Raw genomic sequence first — 11,811 nt, 5'->3', positions numbered from 1 at the left:
GCTGCCTGTCCACATGCCAGTGACACCCACGTGCTGCCAAGGTGTCACCAGCCCCGTCAGGAGCACTGGGCAGGGTGGCCAGGCATGAGAGTGGCCTGCACAGGCAGGTGCTGCCGGGGGGGGGGGGGGAGCAGCCAGGGCAGTGGCACCAGTGCCGAAGGATCGCTACTGCATCACAGTGGGTTTTCATGTTTTATTGTAAAGTGACAAAAAATATATATTTACACTCCCACATATCCGAATTCTGTGCCACATGTTTTCCATACTAGGCCAGGCAGAAGTGGGTAGGGCACTCAGGGTCCTTGCCCCTGACCCACCCTAGTCCAGCAGGACCCCACAGGCACCCGTTAAACGATGACGGTCTGCACCTCGAGCTGGCCCTCTGGTGAGGCGATGACCAGCTCGCCCGCGTGCTCCAAGATCTCAATGTCCTCTGACGAAACCATGGTCACAGTAGCCTGCTCCGCACCATCTGTCCCCGCACGGGCAGTAAGCACAGTGCCCTCGCTGATGGCTGAAGCCAGTGTCATGGCCACCTGCTCAGTCAGGCTCTCAGGGGTGGCGATGGTAATGGTGTCAGCAGCAGCCACATCTGGACCCAGCCCCGCCTCCTGGTCCATGGTCACATTCTGCACGATGATTTGGTGCCCTGCGCTGGCCTGGTGCACGATCTGCTGCACCACCTTCATGATGTGGCTGTCCACCTGTGGGTGGCTCACAGCTCAGCCCACGAATCTCGGCGAGGGCACCAGGCCACCCCTCCCCCAGTCCCTCACCTCTGTCTGGGCGCCCTCAATGATCTCTGTGGCTTCACTGGTCTCCGTATCATCCGAGGTGGCCTGTACAGAGGGTCAGAGGTCAATCTTGCCTGCCCCAGAGCCCCAGTCCAGCCCAGCCCAACACCCACCTCAATGATGTACTCCTGGGTGTCAGCCACCACGGATGAGAACTCAACCAACACAGTGTGCGGGTCCTCGCCAAGGACAGTGGCAGCTGAGGTGGGGCTCTCCTCAGACACCAGCAGCTCCTCCACCTCCAGCAGGCAGCCACCTGAGATTGGAGCTTAGTCACAGCTGGGCAGGACTGGCCAGGGCTGCCCTCCTGCTGTCCTTCACCCCCTCCCGCCAGCCCCCAACCTTTTGTGCGCAGGTGCCGGTTCAGCGTGCCATGCTCAGCGAAGCCACGGCCACACTTGTAGCACTTGAAGGGCTTCTCGCCTGTGTGGTGCCTGACGTGCCGCACCAACGAGCCCTTCTCCCTGAAGCCTCGGCTGCAAAATGGGCACACATGCGGCTTCTCCTCCAGGTGTGTCCGAAAGTGCACCTGCTGGGCATTCTGAGGAGACCCACTGTTAGGACTGACCTGGCCTCGGCCATGGCTCAGGCTGAGGCTTTCCCCACTGACCTTTAGGGTCAAGGAAGGGGTGGGAGTCAGGCCAGTGGGGAGAGGCCAGGCCAACACTGAGCAGGCTGGGCGGAAATGAGACAATGGAGAGCTGGGGAAGGAACAAGGGATGGATCTGGCCCAGGGAGTGGAGAGCTCATGGGTGGGAGCAAAAGTCAAAGGTCAGGGCTGGAAGGTCCACCTTGGTCTTGTAGCGCTTGCCACACTCAGGACAAGGATAGGGTCGCTCGTCTGAATGAACACGCCGGTGGCCCCGAACATGAGCAATGGTCTTGTAGAGTTTCCCGCAGTCCCCGCAGCGGAAGCGACGCTCGTGTACATGCACCTCCTGGTGCTTCTTGAGCAGGTAGGCCTTGAGGAAGACCTTGCCACACTGCACACATGTGAAGAGCTTCGGCCCTGGGGCCACACTCAATGTCAGCCCTGGTCCAACCCCTGAAGGCCCCACCCTGTCTGCTACCTGCCCACCCACTGCCCAAGGGGCCATCCGGGTCACCCACAGGCAATCTACCGCCCAGTGCCCCACCCTCCTGCCACCCACCTTCATGGTCCCTTTTGTGGGCCTCTAGGGTGGCCGCTGTTGGGAAGGTTTCACTGCACTGAGGGCACAGATGGGTCCTGGGTACAGCTGAGGCCTCGTTGGCCACCTGCTGGGGGACCACAGCATGCCTTCAGTACTCACTGCAGGCTGGACCCCAGCAGTACCAAGGGCAGACCCATAGCACCCTCACCCTGATGGGCTCCATGACGTGCCCAGGGGTAAACAGATCAGGGGACCAAGTCCCTGCAGAAAGTGACAGCAGGGAGAACAGCAGGGAGGCTAGCAGCCAGTGCGATAAAACAGCTTCATCTAAGGTACGACCCCCAGGAACAAGCTCAGTGGCAGCGCAGGTACCTACTGTCTCCACCTGCTCCACCTCTAGCAGCGGCAGTTCTGGGGGACCATCTCCCAAGGGTTGGGGACTGGACATGGTGGCAGAGACTGGCTCCAGGGACCCCTCCTCCCCAGTGACCCGCTCAAGAACGATGCCAGAGTTCTGCATGGCCTGGTGCAGCAGGTTCTCCTGACTGTTGTCGCTGGAACAGGGAAGCTCCTTGGGAGCTGGGGGCTGCAGGGGAGGCAGAGGGAGGGAAGTTGGCCAGGAGGCTTGGCATGTGGCACCCACCCAAACCCACCACACAGGGCAGACCCAAGGGGCTAAGGGACCACTGTGCACAACCAATGTATTCTCAGGAATGCCCCTGAGAACTCTACAGCCCACCCACTTGACTACCCCATCTTGCCCCTTCCTGACCTTTGGCAACCATTGGTCTCCCATCACCCATGCCCCCATAGCCAGGAAGGCAGGCCCAGGTCAGTCCTACTCCCACTGGAGCCGGTGCTCAGAGCAAAGCCTGGCACCGAGAAGACAGTGGCCATTATCTCAGAGGACCCCCACCTCTGGGGCCAGGGCTTTCACGCCCAGAGGAAGCTCTTGCATCTGGACATGGACTTCATGGATAACAGTGCCCTTGGCATCTGTCACCAAATGAATCACAGGGGACGTCTCCATGGTTTCACCTATCACCGACGATGATGTAATGGTCTCCACGGTGGAGGCGCCAGACCCTTTAAGGCAGAACCACAAAAGTCCTTGAAGAAACCCCCCTAACAAGGGCAGCTCCAGGGCAGGGACACGGAGCCCTCACCACGCTGACCTGCAGGCGCGTCCTCTTTGCCAACAACCACATCCTTGCTCATACTGAATCGGATTTTTTCTGTGCATGGGGTCAGAGACTTGAGGTGCCGGGTCAGTGCACCTGACTCCCGGAAGCTCTTTCCGCACTTGGCACATTTATAGGGACGCTCATCTGTGAAATGGAATGAGCTCTGGGTGGGGAAAGCAGGCCTGGAGCCACAGCTCCACCCCCCACCTGGATGCAGAGGTGCCCGGTGCATAAGGCTAGTTCACCTGTGTGCCGCCGGTGATGCCGAATGAGTGAGCCCTTGGTCCGGAAGGAGGCCCCGCATAGCTTGCACTCATGGTCTTTACGGCTGCTGTGGGTGACCATGTGGGCCTTGAGGATGCTACCCTGGGGGGAAGGGACAGCAAGGCTCAAGCACCTCCCTAAGCAGGAGGCCTGGCCCCCGCTAGCTGGCACTGCCCTAGACCCGGGGCTCACCGTCTTGAAGGTCTTGTGACACAGTGCACAGACGTAGCGGCCATCCTCATTCACCAGCAGCTTGACCTGGGCCTGCTCACCCTGCCCGGCCAGTTTGGGCCCCTGATGGTCAGGGCTGCCTGAGGCCTCTGCCATCTCGCTGTCACCTGGATCTGCCTCTGCAGCTACAATGACCTCTTTGATGTGACCACTGCCTGAAGAGAAGTGGGTTGGCCTGAGCCTTGGGATGCCACGGACCATACCACCTCCTGGGATCCCAGCCCAGAAGCACTGCTGGGATACGTCGAAGCTGCCTGCAGAAGCTCCAGGCCCCCGCAATGTGTCCAGCGGGGAGACCATGGTAGGCAGATACCCCTCCCTTAAGCCAAGAGCACAGCGCTAGGTGTGCACAGGGGTCCTGCCACCTCTAAGGGCAATGGAGTGGCCAGTATAGAGACAGTGGACAGGCCAACCCAGCTCACTTGCTGCTTGCCTCTGCAGTTGCCCACTGGCATCTGTTTTGCGGCAGGCAGATGAGGGACCCAAGCTGGAGTGAGTGCTCATGAGACACCTGGGACAGCCTGAGGTGTTTGCGCCTCTTGCGAGTGTTGAAGAAATCTGACAATGTGTAAAGCTAAGCTGTAAACATTTCACAGCGTCTGTTCATAAAAATGATCGTGGGAAATGGTTGTGAAACCGCTTCTTTGAAGCCTTCTCAATCAGACTGGCTCTGTGTTTTGACAAGCCATTCTCTCCAAACAGAAGGGAAGCACCCAACTCAGAAACAAAACAGGCATGTCTAGCCTGTGCGCTGGCTAGAATGCCTGACGCTTTATTTTTCCTTTACCCCAGAAAGAAACTTCCAAAAGGACAGGGACTTGACTTTAGGTGTGGTGCAGTGGACTGAAGGGTCAGAGAAGGGGGAACAAAAATGCGAGATTGTTTTTCAGAAAGAGGCAAGAGTGGGTATGCAACCCCCACACAGCCCCGGCTGACCATGCGCCTGGTCCAGCAAGGACAGAGAACCCAGCCGTGGGATGCGAGCAGCTGGTGCTCTAGAACTCTGGCCAACCCTGAGCTCTGGACTGCTGAGCAGCTGATACCAAGGGGAGGTCTGGGACACCCAGGATGCCTGCAAAGAGGGAAATTCCCAAGTGTGCAAGAGTGGAAGGGTATACCCAGTGAGGAGCCCCCAGAACTGCCAGGCTGCAGGCAATGGGCAGGGTTGTGGGAAGGGGTCTGACTGGACAGGCATCTACATTGTAGATGCTGCTGCCCACACTCAAGGAACTTCTTTTTCTTTTTCTTTCTTTGTTTTTAATGTTGACACTATTACAGTTGTCCCCCATTTCCCCCCTTTGGCCCCCTCCATCCAGCTCCCACCACACCCCTGGCCTCCACCACATGTTATCTGTATACATGGGCTCTACATGTACACATGCATGTCCTTTGGCTCATTTCTTCTAGCACCCCCATCTGAGATCTGTCAGTCCAGTAACTTGTTTTTCTATGTGACACCACCCACCCCAGAAACCAAACCTGACACCAAGCCAGAGCATGGCCCCACCTCCCACATGACAACATTCCTGCCCCAGAGTAGCACCAGGTGCATATCCTTGTTCACAGGAATGTCAAGGGGAAAAAACAGCATGGAGACAAGGACAGGTGTCCCATCACCTCCCTGAGGCGGGGCCTTGACTGAACAGCCTGCTCTGAGGTTCCCCTCCCCCAGGTCTCCTCCACCACACCTTCCTCCTACCCCAGATGGTTGCAAGGGCTTCCCAAGGTCAAGTTCCACCTGTTTCCCAAACCTGATTCCTGTCTAGATGCTCACCCACTCATGCACCTGCCAAGGTCAATGACTAGAACCAGACAACCATCATTTCCTTCCCAACTTCCCAAGGCATCAGGCCCAACCCAGCCTCCCTCCGCTGCCCCCTCCCAGTCCCCAGCTCCCTCCACCTTCCCCAGCCCTGGGCTGCCCTTTGAATGATTCCCCCTGCGTGCTGGCCTGTCTCCAATTAATGAGTGTGTGAATCAACCCAGACCTCTCAACAACCCTTCCTCTATTGCATATTGGGAAGCAGTTTAACTTAAAATAAGCCATCAAAGAGACTGACTTGGCATTGTATGCTCATAAAAGCCTTGTGAGAATCAGGGCAGGAATCACTACGCCACGCAGGAGAGAGTGACCACTAGGGAGGTGAAGGCCAGGGTCAGACAGCAGGCCAGGGCCAAGCTGGAGCAGCAGATGCGTCCCATGCACACCCCACCCTGGAACTCCAGAGCCGACTGTGGAGGAGAAGCAGGAACCAGGGGGTGGCAGAAAAGTGGGTAAGATTCTGGAAGGACCAGGGCAGAAACAGTCTAGGGAAGTAGTCAGAGAACAGTCACACCTCAGGGCTGAAAGCCATGAGCAGACAGCCCAGGTGGGGCCAGCTTACCAACAATATCAGGCGTGTGGCTGATGTCAGCTGTCAGAGCAGCTGCCTCCACAACAATGTGGGCCAAAGTGATGGGTTCCTCTGGGCTTGCAGCTGCTGGGACCACCTGCCAACGGGGAACAGGGGACATAGGGTCTCATCTGCACGGTTCCAGAGCTCCCTTGGTGACTGAGAGCTTGGGTTTCTGTCCATGTAGGATGGCTGGGTGGAGGCTTCCATCTCCAGCAAGAGGACTACTGCTCTCAGCCCTACTCCCCCTGGCCCAGGGTGTCGGCCCCAGCCTCAGGAGTGGCCTAACTCCACTGGCCACTGAGGAGTGTGGAGCACCAAGGACCCTCAGGGAGGACCCCAGAAGGAAGTGATCACAGTTCCAGCTTGAAGCTCAGCTGGCTGTGCAGGAATGAAAAGGATGAAGGTAAGCACTTACATCCACCAGCTCAGCCCCCATCATGGGTCAAAGGGCAGGTAAAGAGCACAGGGTCAGGGTGAGAAAACTCTGAGCCTACTGTCCTCTAGGCTACTCCCCATGGCGATCTGAGGGAAATGACTTCTCTTGGAGCCTCCTTTCCCACCTCCCTATGAGGACGACAACAGTGCCCACCGTGCAGGGGTGTGTGGACCTAAACTGTGTGTACAGCCCCATGGGGCGCAATGCAGTCAGCCGTTTTTGTGATGGGGTGGCGGAATCCACCAAACCATGCTTCATTTGCAAGATCACCAGGAACTATGTGTACAGGACAGCAGACTGACCAAAAGTACAAAAGCCACCATGATACCCCTAAGCCAAGACAGACCCTTGGGCTACAAGAAAGGAGGAACCCCAGGCCCCAACTGCCCATGCTTCAGCCAGAGGTGGTTGGGCCATCCAGGAAGCCCCGGAACACTACCAGGCTCTTGGTGGTAGGGTCCGGACCCTTCCTCACCCCAAATCAGATGCCTGCCCACCCCAGTTTTATAGGGAACCAGATGCAAAGGTCTGCCCCAGCACACCACCTCCTCCTCCTCCTGCTGCTGCCAGGGGAGCCCAAAGAGGAGGGGAGCACACCCATGCATGTACACGGGTGTTGCGCTCACCTCCTGGTCCAGCAGCGCAGCGGCCACGGGGGTGGCAGGCAGGGCCTCCTGGGAAGCCCGCTGGCAGGCCTTCTGGAGCTTGTGCTGAACAAAGTCCTCCAGGGTGGTGAACTCCACCTGGCAGCGGCCACATCTGTGCACATCATCCTCATCTGTAAAAAGCCAGAGGTCAGTGGGGCTGGGGACAGCCTCCAGCCCCAGGCCAAATATACCAAAGGGTAGCATCGGAAGCAGAGGCACCTGTCCTGGCCCTCCTAGAGGTGCTGAGAACACCCTCAGGGGCCCAAGGTGCAAGCCCCCATCCCCTGGAGGTTTGTGCAAGCAGCACCTACCAAGGGAGCAGCACTGAATAGGGGTGAGCCCCGACTGTACACTTAGGCTGCAGGGATCAACTGAGGCTGTTGTGCCCAAAGGCCCCACCTCAGAGATGAGGTGGGGAAGGCCCAGAGAGTAGTTAGAAGGTAGAGGGATTTGTCCAACACAGTTTGGTGACAGTGGTTTACAAGGTTTGCATGTGCCCTTGGGGACCTCAGTGACTGTAGCTGGGTCTATTTCCTTGTCTGTAAAATGGGCAAACCCAATGCGGGGTACAGTGGAGGGGGAAGAGGTGCTGGTGCCCACAGAGTCCTGGCTAAGAGGCAGACCCTTGGGAAACGCAGAAAAGAGAGTGCCCTGACCCATAACTACTCTCCTCTCACTCTGACTTGGTGCTTCCTTGGTTCTAACAGACAGCACCTCCCTACTCTGGTAAAGATGCCCATAGTGGACCTTCTCAGAGAGGGCTCTACGCTTTAGGGTCATAGTAACTGAGCTCTTCACCATCTGGGCTGACCAGCTAGGGCCTGCTCCTCTCTGCTTACTGAGTCCCTACCATGTTCCAGGCACCTCACTGGGGATGTCACCAAATCCAGACAGCACCCTGGGGAAATGAAGATGACTATTTCCACTCTAGGAAAACAACTTGAGGTTCAAGGCCACCCAGCTTGGGGCCAGAACCTGAACCTGAAGGTCTACTCCAGACACCCAGTTACTGTTTATTCAAAGGGATGGGGAGGTGTTCCTTCTACTTCTATGAAGTCCGCCAGTTTCCACCACCTCACATGCAGTCCCACACTAAGATCAAAGACAGGCCTGGCTCACAGGAGAGCAGTCAATGTCTGTTGAATTAATGGGCAAACAAAGGGCCAAACCACAGCCATGACTCGCCTACAGGCCCCCTGATAAGGAGGGCAGTCCCATCCAGATGGCTCACCGTCACAAGTCAAGCACTGAAGTGACTGACACCCTTTTAACCTTCCCAGCCCACTCACTGAGCCTGACTCAGCATCAGGGTGTTGCTGTTGAAGGAACTCCTGCTACAGAAGGGAACATACCCAGCTGCTACACTGAGACAAGGCCATGGGCAAGCCCAGCAGGGCACAGCATCCTCCAAAGAGATCCCCCTTGAAGCCCACCCTATCCCCTGTGGTACTGCCCCTCCCCAAGCTGGAATAAGGAGTAAGAAAAAACTGTACGGAGAATATGAGCACTGTGGGGACTAAGATCACCAACCCAATATCACTAGCTAACTGCCTCCTGTCTGGCCCAGTCTACAGTCTCATGGGACAAGCTCAGAGGGCAGAGACCATAGTTCTATTTCCAAAAGCTATGTCCCTGTGAATGAGCCCTCAGTGTGACCCAGCACTGTTCACAGTGATTTACATGCTCTATTTATTCTCACCACTGTCCTATAAGACAGGACACAGAGGCTAAGGGAGCATGTTGAGCTGTCACACAGTCCTAGCATCCAAGCCAGTCCTTGCTACTTACTAGATGGGCACCTGGGCACACTTTCCCATTTTCGAACCTCGATATTCCTTACCCACAAAATGGGAATAGTAACAATAATAGTGTCCAGGTTTGGTTTGAGGATGAAAAAAACTGATTCAGGTTAAGCGCTTGATATAATTATCAGCAGCAGCATCTCCATTTTTTTAAACAGGAAATAGAGGCTCAGAGAGGTATGTGGTCACCTGCCCAGGATCAAATAGCTAGAAAGTGGCAGGTCTGGGACCGTGCCCACATGCTGGCTGCAGTGCGCCGGCTCTCCTCCCCGGCAGCCTGGACAGAACGCAAACCCTAGAGAAACCCGAGGCCCTGTCCTCCTGGAGCCCTAGCAGCCCGCCAGGTGCCTTAGGAGTGGGCCCCCAGAGGAAAGTACAGCCATGCCCAGACAGCAAGACAGAGAGGGGCTGGGCTGCGGGCCTACTAAGACGGCAGGGCTGGCGGTGGAGGTGTTCGTGGAGGTCTCTACACGGACAGCCCCAGAGGCTTGGGCAACTGAGTGTCCACGAGTGAGCACCGACTGGGGCCCACGAGGCTAACTGGAGCCCCGCAGGTAAGGCCCGAGAGTCTGAGGAAACCAGAGGCTCGTGGAGGGCTCTGAAGGGTCCCATAAAGACCCGGGAGGTTTGCAAGAAATCTGGGTCTGGGAAAGTCAATAGCGTCCGCAGTTCAGGACATCGGAGCCTCCGCCAGCCCCGGGAGGAGCAGCCACCATCCCGGCCGCGCCCCGCTCCATCCGGCCCTATTACCTTCCTCGTTAAAGGTAGCCGGGAGGCCGAGGAAGCCGGCAGGGGCCAAGGCCGCCGACGCCGACGCCGCTGCGACCCCGCCCTCGCCCGCTTCCCGCCTGCCTTCGGCCGGAGCTTCTGCCGTATGGGCGGCCGTCACCCGCACTGCCATCGCGCCCTCCATGTCGCAACGCGCCGCAGAAAGATGGCGGATTTACGACCGTGTCGTCATAACAACGGGCCGCCCCAGAGCAAGCAAGAGAGAACGAAGTGAGATGGTGAGGTGGGGCCGGGGTGAGTTTGATGGACAGATGGTGGGGCGGAACTTATAGCGAAAGTTGATGGGCTAAGCTTCTTACAGGGGCGTGGTTACGGTGGAGGGGACTGACAAGTGGCGGGGCGGGTCCAGAGGAGGGCCCATGGTGGGGCTTGGCTTAGGTGGGCGGTGCAAGAGAAATGGCTGGCTGGGGCGAGGCCGGCAGAAGCTGGGCTGGGTTCCGGAAGTTGCATCAAGGCGTGGGAGCTGGAGGGTAGGGCTAAAGCGGAACGGTGGCTCCATCCGGCCATCTTTGACAGGGCTCTTCGGTCCCCGTCCTATCGCCCGGTTCCGAGCTGGAGAAGGCCGCTGCTGCGACACGGCTGCAGGTCGGACTGGTAGTGTGGTGCCCTCCGTCCGTTGACTCCCTCAGGTGTCAGAACCTCCCGTGGTGGTTTCCCGAGTCATACGAGAAAAATCGAGTTTGGGATGGCTCATGCATAGGTAGCTTCACTAAGCCTTTTATTCTTTTGTATATTTTCGAAGTTGTGGTAGATACACATAAAATTTATCATTAGTGACATTTAGAACATTCACAATGTTGTGCAACCATCACCACCATTAAGTTTCAGAACTTTGTGGTCATTTCAAAAGCAAAACTGTACCCATTAGCCGTCACTCCCCATTCTCCCCTCACCCCAGCCCCTGGTAACCACTTCTGTTTCGATGGATTTACTATGTCTGGACATTTCATATAAACAATTACACGTGGTCTTTTGCATCTGGGTTCTTTTGCTTAGCATGTCTTCGAGGTTCATCTAGGTTTTAGCATGTGTCAGTACTTCATTCCTGAGTCAGGACAGTAAAAAGCTAGGAAAATTCCTTGGTAAGTGGAATGGGGAAACAGCTGAACAAACTGAAAGCAATTTACAGCCAGATACAGAAGGTCACCTCCCTAGAGATAACGTCTAGGTCTCAGTTGTATTTCAGCTCCAGACCCATAAAAGCAACAAAAACAGGCTGGCGACTCCAGGTCCAGCTGCAGTAAATAATGACTCCCTACCCTGGAGCTGACTAATCAGTGGAAACCACAACCCTAAAAGGGCACACCTGGAAAAGCTGATGGATATTTTATTGAAATAGCTTCTAAACTCTAAAACCCAAGACCCAGCTAGCTCTTGTTCTTCCTCTGGGCAACAAGAGGAAGAACCTCTTCCTCTTTCCCCTCTACTTGCCCCTACAGGCACGCATCTCCTAAACTCAGAGAATCTAGGAGACATGCAACCAGGAGAGCAAACGGCAGTCGCATCTCATCCCGGGCTAACCCTCTGAACTTGTCCGCAGGACCCTCTTATTTTCTGACTTCTCAGTGAGCCAAAGTAGCCCTGCCTAGTCTCCTGTTGCTTCTTCCATCCTAGGCCCTTGTTTCACTGTCCCCAGCTTCAATAAAAGCACTCTCATAGTCACCTGGACTCGTCTTGTGAAATCTTTCCTGCCCTTGTGAAGTCATGAATCCACATAATACAGGCTAGCTGTAGGCAGACCAGTCTGGGCCCAGTCCCCTTTCTGATAACAACTCTTCTTTATGGCTAAATAATAATCCATTATATGGATATATCACTTTATTCATTTATTACATTTGGATTGTTTCCACGTTTTCTACTATGCCAGGGTAACGATGAAGTAGCTTTCTGCAAGGATCTTGCTCACCATTGCAGGGTTTTAAGCAGAGGGGGGCGACATTCAGCATTTCAGAAGAATCCCTCTGCTGTGCACAGAAAGGACCTTGGGGCCACAACAGACACAGGAAGGTTCACGATGGATGGTTTCTGAGAGGAACAAACAGGAGAAGCAGGTGGTGGCTTGTGGAGCACATGGGATCTAGGAGGCTTCTGGGAAGTGAGGACCAGGAGGACCACCTCACATGACCATGTGCTGA

At 56.1% G+C, this 11,811-nt stretch overlaps 1 protein-coding gene across 2 annotated transcripts; it reads right to left on the bottom strand.

The window, feature by feature from the left end:
* Window positions 1–179: 179 nt before the first annotated feature.
* Window positions 180–9,891, bottom strand: E4F1 (E4F transcription factor 1). 2 transcript variants are annotated; one of them, XM_037157323.2, is made up of 14 exons: window positions 9,638–9,891; window positions 7,065–7,216; window positions 5,991–6,096; window positions 3,568–3,761; window positions 3,357–3,477; window positions 3,103–3,255; window positions 2,844–3,013; window positions 2,304–2,513; window positions 1,946–2,051; window positions 1,586–1,803; window positions 1,137–1,335; window positions 908–1,050; window positions 777–839; window positions 180–704 (listed from the first exon to the last, which is right to left on the bottom strand). In XM_037157323.2, exons 1-14 carry the CDS (start codon window positions 9,798–9,800, stop codon window positions 348–350), a joined length of 2,355 nt encoding a protein of 784 aa, XP_037013218.2. In that variant the 5' UTR covers window positions 9,801–9,891; the 3' UTR covers window positions 180–347. The 2 variants fall into 2 exon arrangements, with proteins under 2 accessions (XP_037013218.2, XP_037013217.2); XM_037157322.2 differs by having other exon boundaries at window positions 1,946–2,054; window positions 9,638–9,890.
* Window positions 9,892–11,811: the final 1,920 nt, after the last annotated feature.

This window comes from Artibeus jamaicensis, unplaced genomic scaffold (assembly GCF_021234435.1).
Source record: "Artibeus jamaicensis isolate MK-2021 breed Jamaican fruit bat unplaced genomic scaffold, CSHL_Jam_final contig_700, whole genome shotgun sequence".
Classification (NCBI taxonomy): Eukaryota; Metazoa; Chordata; class Mammalia; order Chiroptera; family Phyllostomidae; genus Artibeus; species Artibeus jamaicensis.
This window is presented reverse-complemented; position numbering and strand designations above follow the sequence as displayed.